Consider the following 25,590-nt stretch of genomic DNA (forward strand, 5'->3'; position numbering starts at 1 on the left):
TCACGCGGTTCCAGACTGAAGCGCCTAGAACCACACGGCCACACCGGCCGGCCAGGAAGTGTTCAGCCACATGTGAAACGTCAACCACGACCAGAAACAAATGATGATGCCCAAATAGGTGTTTTAGCTGCTGTCACGGCTAATCCGCACATCAGTAGCAGACAAATTGCGCGAGAATCGCGAATCTCAAAAACGTCGGTGTTGAGAATGCTACATCAACATCGATTGCACCCGTAGCATATTTCTATGCACCAGGAATTGCATGGCGACGACTTTGAACGTCGTGTACGGTTCTGCCACTAGGCACATGAGAAATTACGGGATGATGATAGATTTTTTGCAGGCGTTCTATTTAGCGACGAAGCGTCATTCACCGACAGCGGTAACGTAAACCGTCCTAATATGCACTATTGGGCAACGGAAAATCCACGATGGCTGCGACTAGTGGAACATCAGCGACCTTGGTGGGTTAATGTATGTTGCGGCATTATGGGAGGAAGGATAACTGGCCCCCATTTTATCAATGGCAATCAAAATGGTGCAATGTATGCTGATTTCCTACGTTATGTTCTAACGATGTTACTATAAGATGCATGACAGAATGGCGATGTACTTCCAACATGATGGATGTCCGGCACATAGCTCGCGTGCGTTTGAAGCGGTATTGAATAGCATATTTCATGACTGGTGGATAGGTCGTCGAAGCACCATATCATGGCCCGCACTTTCACGGGATCTGACGTCCTTGGATTTCTTTCTGTGGGGAAAGTTGAAGGATATTTGCTATCGTTATCGATCGACAACGCCCGACAACATGCGTCAGCGCATTGTTAATGCATGTGCGAACATTACGGAAGGCGAACTACTCGTTGTTGAGAGGAATGTCGTTACACGTATTGCCAAATGCATTGAGGTTGACGGACATCCTTTTGAGCATTTATTGCATTAATGTGGTATTTACAGGTAATCAAGCTGTAACAGCATGCGTTCTCAGAAATAATAAGTTCGCAAAGGTACATGTATCACATTGGATCAACCGAAAGAAAATGTTCTAACGAGCCTACGTTCTGTATTTTCATTGAAAAACCTACCTGTTACCAACTGTTCGTCTAAAATTGTGAGCCATATGTTTGTGACTATTACAGCGCCATCTATTACAAAGCGAAGAAAGTGGTCCAACTAAAACTTTCATATTTATTTACGTACTACACGAATATGTAATAAAAATGGGTGTTCCTATTTAAGAAAACGCAGTTGATATCCGTTTGACCTATGGCAGCCCCATCTAGCGGGTCAACCATAGCGGCGTCTGGTTTCCCCCTTCAAGCTAGACAAGTTTCGTTCTTTGTAGTTTTTTCGTTTGACGCTTATTTCGTGAGATATTTGGCCAGGTCACGATCGATGGACCACCCTGTATAATGGTATCCCAAAAATGTTGCGAGGAATAAACTGAGGATGGGAACTCGTGTCTGGACATATCGTCCACCGACGCTACAGAGTGTCGAAGCTATGGACGCCACCAATTTCGAAGCAAACGTCACTTTGTATGCTGATAGACCATAGGCACAACACGATCTCTAGTGGAGAAGTTGGAGCGAGGCTGCTGCGTGGACAGGTCTTGTTTCCTATGCATGTGGTGCTCTGTAGCGGATGATGGTTTCAGACAGGGATTTCCATCTGCAATTTACTCTTCTCCTGCATACCGAAAAATATTGGAGATTTTAGAAGGTTCCAGAAGAAAAACGAACTGGGGATGGAAATGCGTGTCCAAAACCGTCATCCACCGAGGCAACAGTGCATCACATTCAAGGAAACAGGGCCGTTTGACGTTGGAGATAGCTGAATCTTCGCCAATGGCGATCGTGGCCATCAGTCGCGATCACTGAGTAACAGGCAACATGCGAGACGTTCCGCCTAGGATTCGCCAGGTTTCGACTCTCTGTACATCGTTGGATGACGTTTCCCAACACGGGTTCCTGTCCTCTAGCAGTTCTTCAACCCCTCGAAGTTTATCGCGACATTTCTGGGACACGCTCTACATATAGTTATTTAGTAATAATTGTGTTGGCCTATGGTCGTGAAGTAATTGCTTACAGGTTCACAAGACACATAAAATTGTTGCTTATCTTAGTGGCAAAAATTCAGGGCACTAATGAGTAGGCAGATGAAACTCACTGATGCAAGGTATCTACTGTATAATTCACGAACCACTGACGACCAAAAGACGTCGTTCCCTGCAGGGCCACGTGCAGCTCTTATTGCCGTATGATGTGCGGTGACAACATTTATTCTGAATTGGGATGCTCTTGCCAAAATCCCAGCTAGACTGGTATGTTTAAAAAGAAAAAAAAGTTGTACTAGGATCCGCTCTCTGTTTTCCGTGAGGAAATGAAAGATGAGCAAAAAAAAGTTTACATCCCGCTATCAGGTTAATGGTAACCCACAGGCCGTGGTCCTTGCATCCCTGCTCTAGAGAATCTAAACATCAGTCATTGGCTGGGTATGGATTACCTGACGAAACTTGCAGATTTCCCGTTTCACCGAATTGTGGGCGTTATCGACGCTAGAAGCAGTGTTATGCGGTATTAGCGAGGCGGTCCGGCTAATTTTTGTCAGGAGCGCTTAATTTGTGAATGTCATAAGGGAATGGTAGTGTAAATTGGAGTGAAGGCTTCAATTTAAGTTCCTAAAAGCATCTCAGGGTCGCATGCATTCCAACTTGAAAAACTTTAGCAGAAGGTAGAGAGACGAATGTAAGTACAATAAGTACAGCATGGCTGGTGACAGGTTGGTATTCCATGGCATTCGGGGCCGTCTTCAGATACGTCATTTCTGGTCATCTGCGCTCATTTCAAAGTGACACTCATCACAGAAGACATTTCGACTGAAGTCAATGAGATACCAGACCGCACACGCGTTTGGAGACGCTTTGGACAGCAGTGGGATACCAACCTGACTGCCGCCAGCCATACGGCCGACAGTCAGGACTGGTGGTGTAGGGTGCCATTTCATTTTATTTCAGGACCCTTTTGGTTCAAAATGGCTCTGAGCACTATGGGACTTAACAGCTGAGGCCATCAGTCCCCTAGAACTTAGAAATACTTAAACCTAACTAACCTAAGGACATCACACACATCCATGCCCGAGGCAGGATTGGAACCTGCGACCGTAGCGGTCGCGCGGTTCCAGACTGAAGTACCTAGAATCGCTCTGCCACAACGGCCGGCAGCACCCTTTTGGTCTTCACTCGTACAGCACAGCGGTACGTCGACGATATTCTATGCCCCGCTTTGTTGGGCGTCATGACAAGCCACCGCGTGCTTACGTTTAAGTAAAATAACCCCTGCCCTTGGCCAGCCAGAACGAGGGATCTCCTCCCAATTGAGAACGTTTGGGGCGTTATGAGCAGGGCCCTCCAACCACGTCGAGGACGATCTAATATGCCATTTGGACAGAATTTGGCACGATATCCATCAGGAAGACAACCAACAATCAACGCCGAGTTGAATAATTGCATGCATAAGGACCAGAGTGGGATCAATATGTTATTGACTTGCTCAATTCGTACAGCTCTTTCTCTTCAATAAATCACCCACTTTTACTCAAATTGTAATCGTGTGTTTGCTTGTACAGGTATATCACATTTGCCCATTTCCGTCCCATTCGGATAATTCCTTCGTGGTGCGTCGTTTGTTTTCTCTTAGAGTGTATGTACAAGCAAGAGATTTGTGGCTGTTTTACTAGAGATGTAGAGGCCCGGACACGGTCGGAGAAGGGAAAACTCGCGGATAACTCGATAGCTGGCCGGCGGAAGAACGGCGCGCCACTTGCAGTCTGCGAGGAGCGGCAGATAAGCCAGCCAATTACGCGGCGGCCTGGGGCATCGTCGGCGTTCGTCACGGGGGACGGCGATACAGCCGGCGAGCTGCCCGGCGTTTCATTTCCACTCCATCCGGCAGAGGCGGCGGCAGCAGGGCCCGGCCCTACCCTGCCGATAGCAGACACGCAGCGCCGCTGCCGGTGAGTCGATACAAGACGCCGCCGCCCCCTGGCCTCTCGCCCCCCCACTCAAGAATCTGCTCTCGCTATTCTTCTCGTGGCCCGTGCTGTTTTCCTAGCATCTGAAGCCGGACTCGACCGCGGTGCTACCGACGGGAAGCGCTCCGCCTTTAAAGGAGATTCTGCGGCGTCTTAAAGGGGCCGCCAGGGCACAGCGGAGAACTGCAAAGGTATGGCCCTAGCGTGGGCTTTCCATTCGGCTTCGGTGCGCCAGAGAGGGGGCAAATAAACATGGCAGCAGATGACAAGTCCTCTCTTTTTTGTCGTCAGTCTTTTTTACATCTTGATTCAACTTGTCACTACTTCCTCTCCTTTGTCAACCTCTTCATCTCAGAGTAGCTTCGCACTACATGGCCTAAATTGTTGGTTGGATACACTCCAGTCTCTGCCTTCCATTACAGTTTTGGCACTATAAAGCTCCCACTAGCACAATGGCAATTATCAGAGGCCCACCAAATTTCAGTTTCGAAAAACGTTTTTGGGAATGTAGCTTATTTTATACTATCTAGTGCGCTGAATCCAAAAATGTTCTGCATTTTTCTCTATCGTGTATCTTTTTTTTTTTTGTAGCCTCCAACTTTATTCTCTATCATACAGTTATTTTGTAATCTGTTATTAGATACTTAGTAAAAGATTCTTTCCGTAAATTCTCGTGTTATAATTATAATTTTATATACGGGGGTGTTTCAGCGGCCCCTATCAATAGGTTTTACGCAACATGCAACTCCTTCAAAACTTGTGTGTAGTTTTCACATTGTCTCGCTCGCCATACCTAAACTATTAGCCGTACAGAAAAAAATGAACAGGAACTACTTGCAGGATATTCAGTGTAGTTAAATTTTGTATTGGGATATATTTTCGCCAGAGGCCATCGTTTTTCAGTTACTCAAGAAAAACTCATTTCAAAATTGCTTTTGAACATTTGCCTTTACTAGATCGAAAACTATGCAGCCTCCATCGGAAACGTATGACAGTACAAAATTTAACTACATTAAATACCCTACAAATAGGTCACTTTCCTTTTTCTGTAGGACTAATAGTTTTCACATAGAATACAAAAACCTTGAGGGTGGTGTTTAAAGATGTGTCAGGCTGCGTAAAACCCATGTTAGGGCAGCTGAATCACCTTGTCTAATGTAAATTACACGCAAGCTCTCTATAATTTATTTAACATCATCATCATTCCCATATTAATGTGTTATCCTTCTCTTCTCTGTAAAATTTTGTATGTTGCCCTTCCTCTTTTGACTCTGTGTTTTCTCGATGCAGTAACCACAAATAGTCACTAGCCATAGAAACATTCCAACGTCCCCGATCTCTCTATGACACGAATCTCCTGATAAAATCCTTCCCCCTGCTCGTCACTGATTTCGGGTAAGAAATCCAAATGTGAGTTAAGAAAGTGAAATTTAAAACTCATCAGACAACCGAATTTTTGAAACGACTGAGCCACGTTTTGATCAATGTTCTCGTGATCTGCATACTTCGTATTCCCCAAAAATTTTAAAATGACATCTTTGAGTGAAATCCACGACTCATTTTCGTCATACGTCATCACACATCACTTTGCGGACGTCAGATCCAACAAAAACACCGTCTTTGGGTCTGGCCTCTGACAAATTAGGAAACCATTCACACCAATATTTGAAACATCTCCCAGTTCTAGGGAGTGCTTTCACAAATTACTTTATCGTAATTGGTTTAATGTGTAGAGGGGAGGGCAATATATTTTCACGATCAACAGGCCTCAATCGCACAACAGTTTTAGTTCCAGGAACGATATTGTGGCGAACTGCCCATTTTTGTCTGGTAGAGTGTTGATCTATGTGTCTGCTGTCCAACCCACATAGAGAACATGGGTGCTTCGTAAATACTGCCTGCCTTCCAAGTACCATGCATAAAACCTTGAAGTCTTCACTTATGATCTGAGTATTTTACTTGTGTAAGGATCAGATGTATGTTTTCATAAGTGTCTTTTAAGTGCACTGAATAACCGATTGGCACAGGTGCATATTTTCCCCATAATGTAAAAGAAAAGCTTTTAAGCTTCTTTTAGAGCAATCAGTAGCCTCAAAACTTCGTTTTCATACTCTATTCCAAATTAATGCATTAACACAGGTACGTCGGAACACAATACCAAGTCACCTTCTCGTTCAAAGTAAGGTGTAAACCGCAACTCTCTATAAAAACTAACAGATATTCCTTCAGCCAGTTAATACTTTTCTTTCTGTCTAGTTGCAAGTAGTGCTGCCTTTTCTTTGGTTAGACCTACCACGTCACTCTTTTTGTATCGTGTTAGTGTCGATAAGTTTAGTTCAGTGGTGTGCAACTTGAAATACAGCTTGCTGTAGTACGGTTTCCTAAAAACAAAAAAAGGTAGCGTGTTTTATACTGTAGGTCTGTACGTAAAATACGAGGCCATTAAAGAAATTAATAACTGTCTTCATGAATGTTTTGTGGAAACGTTAATAAAGGTATCTGAAGTGTTAGTGTTAACCTGCGACCATTACAGACCTTCCCTCCACCTGGCAGAACAGGATCCTGTAATTAAAGTTTGTGAGTTCACACTACAGGACCAGGATCGGAATAATACCTAGCCACAGGATAAGTCATGTTGGTTAAGGAATTTCTGCACATTTTGTAGAGCACATTGAGTTTCACGGCCAGTGTATGGGCGAGCATTATCCTGCTGGAACACCACGTCACCTTGCTGTTGTAAGAACGGCAAAAGAACAGGTGTAACAATATTCTGCACGTACCGAGAGCTAGGTAACATCCCCTCCAGAAACATCAAAGGTGAACGGGAGTAGTAGCTTATCGCACGCGAGACCATAAGGCAAGGGGATGGGCCACTGTGTCTCGAATAAATTCACTCTACAAAACAGCACCCACCAGGTCTACGTCACACGCGCACACGACCATCACTTCCGTGCAGGAAGAATCTACTTTCATCACTGAAGATCGTGGTCGGCCATTCCACCTTCCAAATAACCTTCTGATGGCACCAGTCGAGCCGCGAACGTCAATGTTGTGATGCGAGTGGAAGATGAGTGGAAGACTGGCTAGAGTTGTGCATGCCTGTAGTCTCACTGCTAACAACCTCTTCACAACAGTTTGTGTTGACACGTCTGGGATCACAAGTCCTCTTATATGTGCTTTGGTAGCTGTATGATCTGCCGCTGCTGCCCCTACAATACGAGGGTCCCAGTGGGCATCGGTACTGCGTGGACGTCCAGAAACTCGCGTATGTGTATGAAAATGTGTCCATTGGTATCAGCATCGATCCACAGCTGGCGCAGCACATTCAAACTGTGTCGCAGTTCTCTGAAAGAACCATCCGACCAATCGGATGGCCACATTCTGACTCCTTTCAAACTCGCTTGTTTGGCTGTAGGAAGCACGACAGAGCCTCCTTCGCATGGTTGCCTGCTTGCTTCCCAAGTTTACACCACAATGTCAGTGAACATTCCCCGTTAAAAGTTAGACACAGATGACGCACTGGTAGCTATGCTATTACGCTTTCTGTTGCCGGACGACGTTGAAACCGTTGTCAGTACATTTACTGTCCCCTAAGTGGCATATGCCGTCATTGGATTAAAATCGATGACGTCTTTCCAGATGTACTAATTTTTTTCCGGCAGGTTGTGAGCCGTGGTAAAAATTGCTGTGTTGAAGAGCGCGCCGCAGCGCGTAATGTGAAACAGTCGCCCTCCGTGTCTGGCTGTGGCGCCGCTGTGGCAATCGCAGCTTTGGTGTCTCCCTCTGGTGGGAAAGGGGAAAGGTTGCCTGTTCCCGTGCATTTAAGGGGCGCTATGAGCTCGCCAGTCAGTCCGTCTGGGTCAGTCTCTCGTATGTCTGTCGTTCGGATCAAACTTTAAACACAGCAAAATGAGAGTCTTTCCACTCCGCCAGTAAGAGAACTCAGCGAGTGGACGCCCGGTCGGGGCTTCGTTCCTGCTTCAGAGTCTGCGCGTTAGGCTGCCAGTCTGCTCGAGTTTGCTCAGGCAATGGTGATTGGTGGTTGAATCAATCGGTTGGTCGCTCGCGCACTGAGACACAAGATGACTTGTCCGTCTTGAACGTCGGCGCATATGAGGTCACCACGTGAGTCCAGCGAGGGGTAGTGACTTCGCGGTCGACACAAGAGCAACAGGAGTCAACCACGACATCAGTCTGGCCGCTGCGAGCTGCGACGCCGTGAGACGGGAGGTCTGCGCGCCTTCCTGCGTCCGTTGAAGCGGCTAGCAGCGGACGGTTAGGGAGAGCGATTTGGGGGTGCTTCGCCAGGTCTTCTCGAGAAATCCCAGTTTATTAGAAGTTAAGAGATTGATGAATTTTTTTGATTTACTCTTGTTAAATTCTACTTCTTTTCTTGGTGAGGTCACCAGCCGTTTTGCTTTGGGGTCGTCCCACCATTCTTCTCCGTTTTCCCACCTGCGGGAAGGTGGTTGTTTGTAAATTGGGTGGTTCGTTTTTCCCTTGTGGAATAGGGGCGGGTTAGAGCAACCTGCGGTTCGGGTTGTTCGGTAATCTCCCTATCAATTTACCGTACGTTAGTAGCTGTCTCTGTCATGTTTGTCGGATTTGGTGTGTTAGCGAATTTATCACTTGGAGTGTAACGGCCTAATACCTGAAATATGTTTTGATCTTTGGAAACTTTGATATTATTGACAGGCGGTATCTGTGTACTGTAGAGCATCTTAACTATCGTTTGGCCAACCTTGTAGAATTTTATATAAGATTGCATTTCATGGTCTTTTATTTAAATGATCATTTTAGTATATAAAGTTGTCACCCTTTCACCGTAAGACTTTTCTTAGAAGTTAAAATTAAGTTGCACCTTCGGTTAGCGTTTCGTACCATTTCCATCCCTCCTAGGGGGGGGGGGGGGGTGCATAGTTTGTGTAAGTTGTTAAAACTCTTAGTTTAAAGTAATCTGGTGTGTTGCAGATTTGCACCAGTGTAGTCTTTCAGATGCTGTTATGAGCGGTCGTAACTACGGCCGTGTCAAAGGGGAGCGGCAAGGTTCTCTGCCCGAAAGCTCATACAGTCAAAACTTCTTTCTGCCTCTGAATAAATTGTAACTTTGATTTTTAGAGGGTGCTTTATGATTATAATTTTAAATATGTTTCTTTTAAAGAATGCTTTTAGGCACTATTGAAGTGAATAAAATACCCATTTGTTAAAGGGAATTTGGTTATGATTTTATCAGTTACTCCCTGGCAACTACTTCCATGCTTACATAGTGTGATCAAATGTGTTAATGTTCTTGATGAATCTCTGGTAAATAAAATAAATTTTTAAGAATTATCTTTGAAAATAAATCACGGTTCAGTATGGAACGTAATTTTATTGACACATAATGACTTACTATCGAAAAAACTGATACCCTCTGGACCGTTTCATCACAAACAAGGAGCGACTTGCATACAGTGAAGCTCGTAAGAAGTATCAGCTACAGTGCTAATCTGAAGGTCGGGAAAACGTCCTTCACTGGTCATTAGATGCCAGCAAACTTCATGGCTCCGGTATCTACTCATCGGTAAACTGAATTAAGTTGTTTCACACATTAACCACTACTAAACACACGGACAAACGTTTGTTTAGATAGTGTCGTGATAGGAGTAGAAAATGACATAGTGAGGCCCCCTCGCTTATGTTGTATGTTCAGTTTCCAACAACGACGTCACAATCAGAAAACTAAGAAAAAGACCTTTTGAACTGGTCTTCTCCCTTCTTATACATACAGAATCACCTAAAAATGTTAAATTTCCAACCTTGGTTAAGTACAAACCATTTCAAGCTTATTAAAACATTCCGTACTTAACATAGATGTAGCTAACTGAGAGCATAGTGTACAAGTCTAGTAATTGTAATTCTGTTGCTTCGAATCTTGCTGATAGTGACGGTTTTTCTTTCTTTTACTTAAATTCAGTATTTATTAACTAATAAAAATGCTAATCAACAAATATTTAATAATAATTTTTTCAATAAAAATACATCTTTCTGTTATTAATCAGGGAGTAGTGTTGTATCTTGTCACAGTTTTCTGACTTTCTCCTGTAAGTTGGTCTGTGATACAAATGTGATATATTTTGCTACCCACTTTTAGGGTTCAGTACGTGAATCGGCAAAAACGGAATTCTTATAGGATCACTTTGATTTCCATCCGTCTGTCTGTCCGACTGTTAAAAATCTTTTTTCCCAGAAATGGTTAAAAGTATAAAGTTGAAAGTTATTTCACGTAATAAGATCTACGTGCCCTTGGCGAGGTAAGAAATTGAAGCGTCTAAGTAACTGCAATCGAAATATACGGCCATTTATGTCACATATTTTGATACTCGCAAACTCAAACATCAAAACCTATAGGATATTTCCCGTTGACCTACAATTATACAATCTGGTGAGAAGCAAGGCTTCAAAGTACAACTAAAGGAAGCAGGATGCAAAAATTGGTACTATGTTATTACATCATACGAAAAAAGAAGTTGTTGTCATTTGGTATCTGGCTGCCTGTTCGTTCGTCCGTCTGTTGAGAGACCTTTTTCTCAAGAACGGGTAACCGTATCAAGCTGAAATTTATGTCACGTAAAATGGTCCCTTAGCGTTGAAAAAAATTTAAGCTTATACGTCAACGCAATCAAAAGATGCATCTATTTATGTCATATAATTTGATGCTTGCAAACTCACTCATCAAAACCTATAGGGTACTTAACGTTGACATAGAATAATGAAATTTGGTCGGAAGCAAGGTTGCACGGTACAAGCAAAGGAATAAATCCGAAAACAGTTTATCTGTAATTACGTCACACGAAAAAAAAAATTTGTCACTTGTTATCTGCCTGTCTGTCTCTCAATCTGTTATGACCCCTTTTTCTGAGGAATGGTTAGACACATCAAGTTGAAATCTGTCACATACTACTGTATACTTTTCCTTGACGAAACAAAAACTTAAACTTCTACGTCAATGCTATCAAAAGCTACGGTCATTTAGGTCACGTATTTTGATATCTTGTCACTATCGACATCGATAAAAGGCAAAATTCTCTATATTCTTGGTTACTGGTGTGGATGAACTATCTATACACATAACTAAGTTTGTACAGAACCTTCAGTGCACCAGGTCTACTTGCACTTACCCGGATTTTTAAGTATTAACACCCAGTTTGTGTGTGCTGCAGTTTTCTTTTACTGAAGCTCCAAAAATTAATACGGAAAATTAAGGTTTCTCCAAATGCGAAAAAATGTTCCAATGTTCAAAATGGTCATGAACCTGGACACGGATTTTCAATTGAAATTTAAAACTGTTGCAAATGAGAAAATATGGTCACTACTATATTTAATAGTCTACCAGTTACATTATTATTCTACTACATACCAATCAACAGTATTTGAATAAAATCAAGTAGAAGTATTGTAAAAGAAACAGATACAAATTAAATACAATTTGAAAAAGAGGATACTGGTAACTAATGGAAATCACCATTTTAAAGACTGGTAAAATTTATGATATTAAAAAACTCAGTTCATTTGCGAATATCAAATGTCTCATGAGAAGACATTCTTCTGTTTCGAGGTTCAATATGGTGCACGACCGACGATATAGAATTAATTTACACACTTTACATAAATAGCTTTAAAAACATGTAGTGATACTTGCGTTCCGAGTTCATAAAGCCCGTAACATTCTCCTGGAGGTTTACTTCGCAGGTATACATCTGGCAGCGGCCTTCTCGCTTTGGCCAGCGTCTTAAGTGGAAGCCATCGGGGAGTCGTGAAGAGAGTCTGCAGGGGAACTTGTGGACAGGCGGTTCGCGAGCGGCACAGATAGGGTAGCGCGGGCTGCCGGTGGAACGGCCGCGTGTGTGAAGTGCCATTAGGGGGAACGTCCCGGGCAAGGGTGTGCCCGGACGGCAGTGGTGACTTTGGAGTGGCTAGCGGCTATTGGAGCGCTTCGCGGGAGCAGCTCGCTGTACGGCGGAACTGGGTTTCGACGGGGCAAAGTGTGTCGTCTTACGGAATTGCTTGCAGCACTGAGTCTGTGCGAGGTGCCCTGCCGGCCACTACCCTTCACGGTGAGCCGCTTTATTCGAATGTTACTGTTCGGAAGCTGTTCTCCGTGTTTCACCATTAGTGGGTACTGTTAAACCTCGCTACCCGGTGTGGACTGTGTTCCCACACCACGTCGACCTAGCTGTTATTTAATTTCACTTTGTTGTGTCCTCCTTCTTAGCCCCCTCCAGCACCTCACGTTCTACGAAACTTCCAACTTGTTAATTGGTTGTTGGTATTGTAATTCTGTAACTTATGTCCCCGACCTGAGTGGTGGGAGTCTACATAATAAACTATTCACTGTTAAGTGTGGGTCAGTGCGAGCTTACTATTTTTTTAAGGTCTGAAAAACTGTTACCTCCCTTTAAGGACTGCTTTGACAGACACATTATTTTCAATTGTATATATTTATTTAAGGTTGTAAGACTCCCCCGAAAGTTTCGTAAGATTGGGAAATTGATTTTAAATTCACTTTTAGAGGCACTTCAAGATACATTTTTTCTATTTCAATCCATCGTTTAAGGATGATTGAGAGAGATTTTTACGATAATTTTGGAAAGGATTTTTACTCGCCTTTTAAAAGGGGGCCAGTTTGAATTATGACTTTCGTAATCATTAGTTTAAATCAAACCGTAATGTTCCTCTTGTGCTCTTGTTATGGTCTGTCTTAAAATTAAAAAATAAGTCTCGATCAGTTGCACCAACTAACTTCTTGATAAGCAGAATAGCCTGTATTAATTCCCGTTTACTCTCTTCATCGACTCAACCTATTTGTCTAACGTTCCTGAAGTTGATGATAAAATCATTGAATCGGCTGTCAACCCGAGAAGATTTTATCATCAAGATTTGCCGAGAAAGCCTACATTCTCATACAATTAGGGGAACCGGCACGTGATCAAAGCGTCACGTCATATATTGTTCCTTACAGGGGGCGTAAGTTGCCTCTCATCTAAATTTTCAGATACCTGAAATTTTCCCAGTTTCATTGTATTGAAGATTTTTAGTTAAACTCTGTTTAAATTAAGCTCTGTTTAATCATTGCATTGTAGTCTGTTTTGCTATTAAGAAGCTTAGCCTGCCTGTTAGGTAATGTTTACCTAATTGTCTCACGTTCAATTTTGCTTTATCTGAACCTGTATCTAAACACTGGACTTGGGTCTATTTTGCTATTCAGATTGCTGAGCGTGCCTGTAAAATCATACTTTTTTAAACAGTTTCAAGTTAAATTCTGCTTTAATTCAGCCTTTGTTTAAACACTGGATTTGGGTCTGTTTACTATTTAGATTACTAAGCCGGCGTGTAAAATCATGTTTTGCTTAATCGTTTCAAGTTGAAAATTTGCCTTCAGTAAAATCTGTCTGTGAATTTGTTCTGAATATCGAGCGTGCTACTCAGATTGCTGAGCTTGCCTGTAAAATCATAAGTTACTTAACTGTTCTATGCATCTGAAATGGTTAAAATGGCTCTAAGCACTATGGGACTTAACATCTGAGGTCATCAGTGCCCTAGACTTAGAACTAAGTAAACCTAACTAACCTAAGAACATCACAGACATCCATGCCCGAGGTAGGATTCGAACCTTCAACCGTAGCAGCCGCTCGCTTCCGGACTGAAGTGCCTAGAACCTCTCGGCCACAACGGCCGGCTGTTCTATGCATGCCACCTGTGTAGTTTATACCGGAAAATAAAAGAAAAAAAATATTTTTCCTTATCCTCGACTTAATATTGGCCCTTCCACTCCAGCAGTCCGTGTTCTATTCAATCGTATCACACAGAATTTCAATACATTAAAATTATATAACAGTAGAATTAACGAAATCTTCCAAATATAAAATATATAAAGATGCTGCACAAATCATAACCTCACGTCTTACAGTAACAAAAATAGTAGAAAATGCTGAAAACTGCTTATGGCTTTCCTCTTTGTCAGATTCAAATGCCGATCAGGAAACATTGCTACAGGTTCCTAGCTACAGTATCGTCAAGATACAATACTCACTGCTGTTAATCGCTTGAAAACGTGAATAATCACAATAAATTATAATTCAGTAGAAAAATGCGAAACATAAAGTAGAAAATAATGTACCTTCTTATTTATAGAGACCGAGTAGTATTACTGACTTATGGTAGAGTGTAGTGCCTGGAGGGTAGTAAATCTAGGAATACATGATGTTTCCTGGTCGTGTTACGATCTACTGACAGATTTTAGAATCACCTAAGTCATAAGCAATTTCCGCCATTTTCTATTGTTTTTGTTGTTGTGAGACATGAGGTTTCGTTTTGTCCAGCATTTGTAAATATTACGAATTGAATATGACTATTATAATTCATCTGGGTGTTGTACCGTGTCATAGTATAAAATCCTTCGATTATAAATTAAAAGTAACGTTTCAACTGTATCACAGTGGCCTTGGGCAAGCCTACATAGTTATGTTAGGAACTGTACACATTTCAGTACTGCGTGATATCACTTTTCAACATAATCTCCCCCACGTTCAATGCAAGTCCTCCAGCGCTTACAAAGTGCATAAATTCCTTTAGAAAAAATTTCTTTTGGTAGTCCGCGCAACCACTCATGCACCATGACTAATCTGTAAACATGCTGCAATGTCATTCAGTGTGACTCGGCAGTTATTCTTCACTATGGCTTCAACTGCTGCAATGTTCTGTGGAGTCACAACTCGTTGTGCCTGACCTGGACGAGGAGCATCTTCCACTGAAGTCACAGCATTTGCGAACTTCCTCCTCCATTCGTAGACTTGTTGCTGTGACAAACATGCAGCACCGTACTGAACCTTCATTCGCCGATGAATTTCAATAGGTTTCACACCTTCACTACGCAGAAACCGAATAACAGAAAGCTGTTCTTCCCTGGTGCAAGTCACAAGTGGAACGGCCATCTTGATGCTGATACTGCACTATGCTGCCATCTACAGGCCATTCTGCACGCTGTTTGTAGCACGCTTGCCAACTTACAGGATAACGGCGTGAAATTTCGATTCGCTATTACAAATTTAAGGTTTTCATTTGACGCACACTCGTATGTACGTTGCAGCAGTTACTCGGAGATGAAGGGGCTTGAACAGGATAGAGCAGCGTGTAGAGCTGTATCGAACCAGTCTTCGGACTGAAGACCCCAACAACAAACAATGAGAGTTCAATTCTGAGCGAATTATGTTGTAATTACACGACTGGCGTTGTTCAGGATGACAACACAAATACACGAGTTCTAAGAATAGTACACTGAATTATTCTAGTTTCAGTTCACAAGATTAAACACAGACAAGTTACAGAATTCTTAATATCACAATATGGGCATAGAAACAAAAAAAAAAAAAAAATGGAAACACTAAGAAACGAGCAATAAACACGGACAGGAAATCATCTTGCACCATTGAGTACTGGCTGTTCTCTGCACAAGCGAAACGGGCTGTAGCTCAAGTATTTTTTCCAAACCTTTGTTTATAGGAATTTTATTTCTCTGGTTTTGATCACTACCATTTCCAGTAAAAATATAGCACACACTCTTTCAAACATGCAGTATAAAAAATGGTCGATTACGGAACCTGTCCCGGTCTGGATAGACTGCTGCCCAGCGGTGTCGGTGCGGCGCGGCGCGGCTGTGACGTACCTGTCGAGCGCGATGGCGACCAGGTGCAGGATGGAGGCGGTGCAGCAGAGCACGTCGGAGGCGGTCCACATGTCGCAGAGCTCGGGGCCCAGCGTCCACTGGCTGCTCACCTCGTAGACGGCGCCCAGCGGCATCACGAGGCACGCCACCAGCAGGTCGGCCACGGCCAGCGACAGGATCAGGTAGTTGGCCACGTTCTGCAGGTGGCGCTCCAGCAGGATCGCCGCGATCACGAACACGTTGCCTGCGGGCACACGCGCAAGCGCTCGCGGTCAGCGCACACCACTCTATTGAGCTGATTCATTATTAATTTATTTGCTGTCAGTTCTCTGGTTTGCTACCTAGAAACAAAAGCAAACTACACTACTGCTACTACTACAGCGGTCAAAATAAATGTTGCTTATCATCGAAACTTTAACATTGCACGTTATGGCCCAGAAGTACGTGTGGATATCAGTACGTTTGATTGTTCTTAAAGTAATTCTAGCGGAAACAGTCCATTTTTATAGCGTGAGGGGTGCGGTCTCTGGGTTCCCAGGTAGATGCCGTGTTTCTTGATTTCTGCAAGGCGTTCGATACAGTTCCCCACAGTCGTTTAATGAACAAAGTAAGAGCATATGGACTATCAGACCAATTGTGTGATTGGATTGAAGACTTCCTAGATAACAGAACGCAGCATGTCATTCCCAATGGAGAGAAGTCTTCCGAAGTAAGAGTGATTTCAGGTGTGCCGCAGGGGAGTGTCGTATGACCGTAGCTATTCAAAATACACATAAATGACCCTGTGGATGACATCGGAAGTTCACTGAGGCTTTTTGCAGATGATGCTGTGGTATATCGAGAGTTTGTAACAATGGAAAATTGTACTGAAACGCACGAGGATCTGCAACGAATTGACGCATGGAGCAGGGAATGGCAGTTGATTCTCAATGTAGACAAGTTTAATGTGCTGCGAATACATAGAAAGAAAGACCCCTTATCATTTAGCTACAATATAGCAGGTCAGCAACTGGAAGCAGTTAATTCCATAAATTATCTGGGAGTACGCATTAGGAGTGATTTAAAATGGAATGATGATACAAAGTTGATCGTCGGTAAAGCAGATTCCAGACTGAGATTCATTGAAAGACTCCTAAGGAAATGCGATCCGAAAACAAAGGAAGTAGGTTACAGTACGCTTGTTCGCCCACTGCTTGAATACTGCTCACCAGTGTGGGATTCGTACCAGATAGGCTTGATAGAAGAGATAGAGAAGATCCAACGGAGACCAGCACGCTTCGTTACAGGATCATTTAGTAATCGCGAAAGCGTTACGGAGATGATAAATAAACTCCAGTGGAAGACTCTGCAGGAGAGACGCCCAGTAGGTCGGTACGGGCTTTTGTTGAAGTTTCGAGAACGTACCTTCACCGAAGAGTCAAGCAGTATATTGCTCCCTCCTACGTATATCTCGCGAAGAGTCCATGAGGATAAAATCAGAGAGATTGGAGAACACACAGAGGCATACCGACAATCCTTATTTCCACGAACAATACGAGACTGGAATAGAAGGGAGAACCGATAGAGGTACTCAGGGTACCCTCCGCCACACACAGTCAGGTGGCTTGCGGAGTATGGATGTAGATGTAGACCTGTAAACATTTTACTACCGGTGCCGTGTGTCATTAACAGAGTTGTGTTGTTACAGGATCGTTCGGACAACAATAACGTACGATCGTATCAGTGCTCAAAATGGAGCAGAGGAAGACACAGGTGGACGTCGCAGCGAATTTCACTACGAGTCAGTGTGATGTCTCTACAATTTGGAAAAAGTTTCTAGTGACAGGAGCAGGTGAGGATGTCAAGCAGGCGCCGCCGAAGAAAAAACACTTGTGCATATCTGGACACTTGCAGCTGTCACGAAAACGTACGGCAGTGCGGGTGTTAACACAAACGATACGAAATAGGCTCCATGAGTTGGGAGACGTCTCAAGGATCCTGCTCTAAATCATGTACGGAGAGGTTGCGAATACACTTTTTATGGGCTCGGCAGCAGTGCGACACAACTCTCTTTCCTGATGCGACACGTTAGCAGTCTACATCCCGACGATACTCATTTTAGGTTGTGGAGGCAACGAGGTCAACCTTTACATCTTAGCTGTGCCGTAGATCGCCATCCTTATCAAGACGATTCAGTCACGCTTTGAGATGGAATCATGTACGTCTGGAGGACACCCCTTCCGACAGTAGATGGTAGGATGACTCGTGTGAAGAATCAACATCTTTCACCCACTGTGGCTCCATTTCGTGAGCATACTGGATTGGGATTAACCCTGATGGACGACAATGCACGGTCCCGTCGGCACAATCCTGCGAGCCAGAATCAGTCGAATGGAATGGCTCCCACATTCTTCGGATCTCAAGTGTACTGAGAATCCATGGGCCATGTTAATAGGAGCGGTTTGCAGTCGTCCTGTTCCACCAGAGACATTACAGGTTAGTATACCCGCCGCTGTGGAGGAATGGGAAATATTGCCGAAGCTTATCTGAACAGTTTGCTAAGGAGTACGGCTAACCGCACTGGAAAGTGGCTTTTCGTTGATAAGTAATGTGTTATGCAAGAAGACAGAGAAGAAACTGCAGTGTTTACAGTTGAATCTTTTGGTTTTTTGTTTGTGTTTATCAAGTGGAAATGTGTTTAGCTTCTTTATTTTTATTTGCTTATGACTGCACTTGACAGAACAAAATCAGTATTGTTTCCTGTTACGTCCAGTGTCAACAATAATGAATATGCAACATTTATTTTGAGCACCGTATAATACCGAGTGTCGTAGGAGGAAGGGTCAGTATTTAAAGATACGTCAGGAACTATTATTGGAACCGAAAAACTACTTACGGGCATAAACTCTTATCCGAATGGCTTTCGAGATAGGAAGCATTGTTATTTATTTTATTTATTATTCAATAACGTGTCTTGTTTGCACATGTACAACAGTTACTAAAAATTACAATACGTTTCTTTACAAAGTTTCTGTTGAAAATGTTTTTTTCACAACACATTTACCTCTAAGCATTATTATCCATGTTATTTACAGCTGTTGTGGAGCTCACGATAAATAAATATCCCACGGTCAACGTCAATGCATTTGTGAACTCTTGGGAGAACATGTTGTCTTGCTATCTGATTAACTGGCATTGGGTCGTGGTCCAAAGTATAATTATCTGCCTAAAGTTTCGTATTCCACTGCTGGAGAGATCATTAGAGGATTTAATGACTCAGAAAGCTGTCACAGACCCAATAAAGTTCAGCAAGCTCATATGTCTCTTTTTTTATGTACGCAACGCTGCCGAAAATCGCGGGGTCGTACCGACGTATGCTGTAAGGAGCTTGTCGTGCCGAAAGGTTGGCGCTGTTCGTGTTATTTAACACCAACGCCCACAACTGTCTTTTTCCAATCCTCTTTTCTGTTGAAATTGTTTTTTTGCTTTTATTTTCTATGGCCTTTCTGTATATCCTAGCGTAATAATTATTAGATCTTGCTGAGACCACAGTATCAGAGCAACAAATTTTCGGTTTCCTGATCCTACGCCCGCCTATTGCCTCAGCAGTAGTTTATAAAATCCCATCCACTTACGGGCAAGTGCGCATACGTATTACAAAAAGAAGCATCAACTCCCGCTTCGAACAACGCAAGAGCAATTGTCCTCTGGGCAAGACTGGCAAATCAGCGGTAACAAATCACACTCTGTGGCCAGAGGTCCACCCAATTCGTTTCTCTGACTCTGTGGTTTTATTAAGCTCTAATAATTACTACGCTGGGTTATTCAGACAGGCCATAGAAATTCAAAAGCAAAAACAATTTCAACAGAAAAAAAGAAGATTGGAAATTAGGCAGATTGTGGGTCGTAATGCTAAATAAAACAGAGCGTCAACTCCTCCCCACTACACATACGTGGCCCGACTCTCCGATCTTAGGCATTGGTCTGATGACGTCACGAACCGACACTTCGGACAATAGATACATACAAAGAAGCTTTTAGCAGTGGAAGACGAAAGGTTAGGCAGGGAATAATGCCTTGGAACACGGCCCTATGTCCGTAAATCAACTATCATCAGTTTCGCTGATATAGGCCGTGAAGGTCTGCTTTGTCAGGCATGTGTTGCTTGTCTGAGTGCCTCTGCACTTTCCCTAATGATAGCAGTGAGCGCCACTAGCCAATAAACAAATGTGAATTAAATGTGTTGTATCTCCATACCTCTTAGGAATAGAGTACATGTCCATATGAAGTTATTGTGTTTGAAATGAGGGTTCTTGTCATATCCCTAAATACTGACAATTCTTCCTGGGGCACCCCGTGTAAATGAGAACAAAAGAAAAAAATTAAATTGCATAACGAAATAAATTCTAACTATAAAAGGTGATTATCTTACAAAGGTCTCAAAGTAATCTAATTCTAAATGAAAACTATAATTTGATCTACATAACAGTCGGCGGCAGCTTATGTTAATTTTACGGAAGGCCGGCCGCGGTGGTCTAGCGGTTCTAGGCGCTCAGTCCGGAACCGCGCGACTGCTACGGTCGCAGGTTCGAATCCTGCCTCGGGCATGGATGTGTGTGCTGTCTTTAGGTTAGTTAGGTTTAAGTAGTTGTAAGTTCTAGGGGACTGATGACCACAGATGTTAAGTCCCATAGTGCTCAGAGCCATTTGAACTTTTTTTTTTTTTACGGAAGCATTATCATGCTGAAGGATGCATGCATGCATGTATGTCAGGGCTGTTTTTTATTTGCAATTTATTATTTTGCATACCACGCCATTTAGGCTCTGTAGCCAGTCTCAAGTAAAATATCAAATCCCTTAACTACAAATGTTTTGCGGTACAGTCAAAATCAAATCGCTCCAAGCTCTATGGGACTTAACATCTGATATCATCAGTCCCCTAGACTTAAAACTACTTAAACCTAACTAACAAAAGGACATCACACACATCCATGTCTGAGGCAGGATGCGAACCTGCGACTGTATCAGCAGCCCGGTTGCGGACTGAAGCGCCTAGAACCGTTCGGCCACCCCGGCCGGCTTGCGTTACAGTCATTTCCATGAGTAGTCCATGTGAAAGTGGACTGTCCTGTTAGCCGCTTCGATTTTCACTAAGTTTTGGTCGCAAATGCGAATTTAGTTGTGAATTTGAGAAACGTTCTCCTACTCCGTAGTATCGATATAACCATATTCTTTGTAAGTTTCTTCTTGAGATCACAGGTGTTGGTCAGAGAGATTGCTTGTTTTGAAGAGAGTGGCAGGCAGTGTGTGTTAGGCAGTCTTTCTGTGTACTTGGTTTGAAATGGATGGAAGCTGACCTGCCGTGTAGTGGAGGCTGTATCTTTAAAGAGAATTTTGTAATAATACATTCTGAGGAAAATTTTTGTGGAAATGCGGAGATATAATCGCAAGAATGACAAAAGGGAACTTTTTTAAAGGTAATCCAGTCATTTTATGTTCGTAATTATGTAGTTTCTTATTGTTAGAACGCTGTATGGTTAAGGTTTACTATAGAAATTTTATAGTGAAGCACATGGATTTGTCTTGTAATTGAAGCAAGTGTCGAGTAAAGTAATTGTACACAGAGAAGTTATTATAGATATTTTGCCAAGTTGTCTAGTTGTCAGAACTCTGTGAAAGGATGTGTTGTTGCTATGGCTTAATGAAACATAGTTACACCTGGAGTCTTTTTCTCATTTATTAGTCGTAAATTTAGTTCCACATTTTTCACTCTTCACCTTTATGATTGTGTTAGTATACTCGCACTGCACATCGCGAGTTGTGTGCTGCAGAAGTATTTTATGAAAAGTGATAAGATACCGCCTTTCATTGCACATCACAAGTACGCTAATGAAAATTTTATTTCTAACAGTTTCATCTTTCTCTGAATTGGAACAAGTTGCAGAACTGACGAGCGTTCCGTGCGCACAGATAGGCCCACAAATTTAGTTATCATCGACGTTCAAGTCCACTGTAAGATACAGTGATTGTCGGAATGTATCTGCGAAATTATCATATCAGTTCAGAGGCTTAATACCAGTAGATATCAGTAAAGTGGTATCTTGTGAGTTTCCAAACAGTTTTATAAGAAAGTCAGATGCGTTAAATTTTATGTACATTTGCTGTGTAGTTAGAATAACAGTTCTGGTACTATGATTGTGCGTGAGACTAAAGATATTCAGAGCCAACATTTAAATCTTAGTCATTTCTTTTGCAATCAAATCTCGTATGTAAATTTAATTAAAAACAGATTGCTTTCTCGCAGGCGAATTGTTTTGTGTACTGGCTAGTCTGGATTTCGCAGCGTGTAGCGTGAGCTTCACATACTTCCGTTCAAAATTTAATTTTAACACAGTTCCATTGCCTTGTACTGCAATTTACACATTTTTATGCCAAAATAAGTTTTAAACATTTCTCAGATACTGACCAGACGCTTACAAACACGAGCTTCAACACATAAAAATACGATTTTAGAAGTTTTACAATAAACTTTCAGATGGTTGACCGCGATTGAAAGGTTTAGCCATGATATCCGGTACAGTACAACCAGAAGCAGGCAGTTAATCCATTACAGGCCCGGCCAACCACAGATTGCTAACGAAAAAGACTGTAATCCAAAACATATGCAGTTAAGGGCTTAAATTTTTCTTGAGAACGGCTAGACAGCTGAAATGGCTTATATGCAAAATAATAAAATGGAAATAAATAACAGTCCTAAACGAATTTCTTTCAAGATATTTGTCACTGCTGTGGACCCAGTTACAACTGAATTGTTGAGTTAAGATACCATCCATTAGGAATGTGGAATGCACTCAACGTCTGTGATATGACTTTCAGATAATGGAGCACAGCAATCAATCGTCCTTTCCTTTCAGGCTTTATTAAAACAAATCTAGATTTCGGCTAATAACTTTCCATTGTCAATGTAGTATTTCAGAGTTTTAATACGTGTCTTAGAACGTCAATTCCCTGTTGTTCAGGCTCCTGTCACAGTTCATTCAAGACTACTGTATAATGACGGTAGGCTTTGCGGAGAACACAACAGGTGGCACACACTCAAGTAAAGAAACCTTCTATTCACTCATAACCGCAATGACAAAACAATTTGTTGTGGCTGCTGTGGGCTATCGAAAAATAGTATTGTTGATTGTGACGTCAGCATCGGAGCTTGCTACTGCGCGCACACTTGGTAATCATATTGTGTATGCTAGTGAGCGTGGTTCTGGTCTCGTGGATGGTAAACAGTATTTTCGGTAGAAATGTTGAACTTGAAGATTTACTACACGAAAGCGGCATAACAATTAAGTCGACCGTTGTCCTCGGGCATTTCTGAAGTTCAAATATCCCAGTTTCCTTTTCGACTATGTTACATTTCATAACTAATAACTCAACTGTTAACCAAATGACACCGTTTGGAGTCTAAGGTCGACATTAAGCCGATGGCTGGAAACACTGTCGAATGCGAACTTTGCTTCGATCAGTACCGACGAGAAAAACCAGAATCGTCGAGAACAATAACAATTAGAATTCCAAAATCATATTCCATAGACAGGAAACAAGGTAACAGCGGTGATACCGAACTGTCTTTTCTTTACTTTCATTTCATCCTCCGGTTCGATATGGGCGGAGAGTGCACTGCCAGCAGTACAACATTCTGCACTTCAGCCAATAGCTATCATGGCAAAACAAATATGATTACAGGTTCAAAGAGTTACAAATGTGTATATAAAATACCTAAAATTAGTTTCCTATACTATTGTAAAAAACATTAAACTGTTTGCTTTGCTCTGTAAATGAAAATCAGAAAACTTAAAGGTAAACATTAAAATAAGAACACATATTTAAAAAAAAATTGAATAACAGTCACCGGTTATTTTTCTTCAAATTAATGTGGTTGTGTCGGACGATAAAATATTTTCAAAAGAATCAGTCACTGCAGTCTCTAGCTCGACTGAAAAGCCGTTGCTTCCATTTTGAAATTTGTGGGTTGCGACGGATCAGCAGCTGGAGTAAGCAAGTGGTACACGTCACTCCGCAACTTGGGGTGCTGTGAATGGCTAGAGGGAGATGGTGTGTCCCTTTCACACCGGTGACGCTGGTGCCTGGTGCGGTATGCTGTTTTATGCAGGGCCCATTCCGCTAAAAGGTCTGCGCGGGCCGCACGTAGCGCGGAGCTGGCGCGCTGTGAAGGTTGCCTGCGCGTCAGGCGCACTTACACACCACTCGGGCTCGGCTGGGGGCAGGCCGAGGAAGGGCGGCATTCGTATTTCTCGCCCTGCCACGCCTCTTCGCGAGCGCTGCCTGGGATGCGCGCTAACGGCCAGCTGCTGCACGTGTGTGTTTCGCTCGTTATACGTCTTCCTCTTCACGGAGAAGTTGCAGATGCGCTTGAAATACGTGCTCTGCACGTGCATAATACTTCGGAGTCGACTACCAACTGCCGGGCTCAGGGCCAACACATTGTTAACTGTCTCCGTATGATATGTGCCCTTTTTTCTGATCTATGAAAAACGAATTTGTTCTTCGTCATTATGTTACATGTAGCAACACAGACTAAACTAAGAAACAAATTAAGATACTGAAGCGGCCGTCTTAAAAGTATCACTACCGTTGCAATCAGTTTCTGTAAATCAATGGATACGTAACTGATAACCGCTACAAACAGTTACAATTGTTCTTCTGAAAGAAGGATCTTTGCCAGATTGTTCGTTCTAATGTGAAATGGAGATATACGGAATTACGAAAGCACATGCAGAATTTTGCTCGTCACAGTTGCCTCGATGTTCTACAGCTGCAGATTGGAGAGAACTATGATCTGTTTTCTTTCATTATGGGCTTTCAAAAGCAGTGAGACCTACTGTCACATGTAACAACACACACTAAACTAGAAACAAATTTAAATACCAAGGCGATGGCCTTCAAAGTACACTATGTCATTAAAAGTATACGGAAACCCCAAAGAAACATACGTTTATCATACTAGGTGCATTCTGCTGCCACCTACTGTCAGGTATTCCATATCAAAATGGCTCTAAACAAAATGAGACTTAAAATCTGAGGTCATCAGTCCCCTAGACTTAGAACTACTTAAATCTAACTAACCTAAGGACATTACACACATCCATGTGTCAGGATTCGAACCTGCGACCGTAGCAGCAGCGCGGTTCCGGACTGAAGCGCCTAGGACCGCTCGGCCACAGTGGCCGACTATTCCATGTCAGCGACCTCAGTAGTCATTAGACATCGTGAGAGAGCAGAATGGGGCACTCCGCGGAACTCATGGACTTCGAACGTGTCAGGTGATTGGGCGTCACTGTACGTCTGCACGTCAGATTTCCACAATCCTTAACATCCCTAGGTCCACTATTTCCGGTGTGATAGTGTAGTGGAAACGTGAAGGGACACGTGCAGCACAAGAGCGTGAATGCCGACCTCGTCTGTTGATTGACAGAGACCACTGACGGTTGAAGAAGGTCCTAATGTGTAATAGCAGTCACCTATCCAGACCATCAGTCAATTCTTCCAAATTGCATCAGGTTCCATTTCAATTACTATGGCAGTTAGGCGAGAGGAGAGAAAACTTGGATTTCGTAGTAGAGCGGCTGCTCATAAGCCACACATCACGCCGGTAAATGCCAAACGACGCCTCGCTTGGTGTAAGGAGCGTAAACATTGGACGATTGAACAGTGAAAAAACGTTGTGTGGAGTGACGAATCACGGTACACAATGTCGCAATTAGATGGCAGGGTGTGGGTAAGGCGATGCTCGGTGAACGTCATCTGCCAGCGTGCGTAGTGCCAACAGTAAAATTCAGAGGCGGTGGTGTTAT

At 42.8% G+C, this 25,590-nt stretch overlaps 1 protein-coding gene across 1 annotated transcript in view; it reads right to left on the bottom strand.

The window, feature by feature from the left end:
- Positions 1-25,590, bottom strand: part of LOC126176738 (5-hydroxytryptamine receptor-like) — a 720,373-nt gene that overhangs the window by 169,379 nt on the left and 525,404 nt on the right. Inside the window, exon 2 of the mRNA XM_049923907.1 lies at positions 15,743-15,986. Within this exon, the coding sequence (XP_049779864.1) occupies positions 15,743-15,876 (134 nt within the window). The 5' untranslated portion in view covers positions 15,877-15,986. The remainder of the gene's footprint in view (positions 1-15,742; positions 15,987-25,590) is intronic.

The sequence above is a fragment of the Schistocerca cancellata genome, chromosome 3 (assembly GCF_023864275.1).
Source record: "Schistocerca cancellata isolate TAMUIC-IGC-003103 chromosome 3, iqSchCanc2.1, whole genome shotgun sequence".
NCBI lineage: Eukaryota > Metazoa > Arthropoda > Insecta > Orthoptera > Acrididae > Schistocerca > Schistocerca cancellata.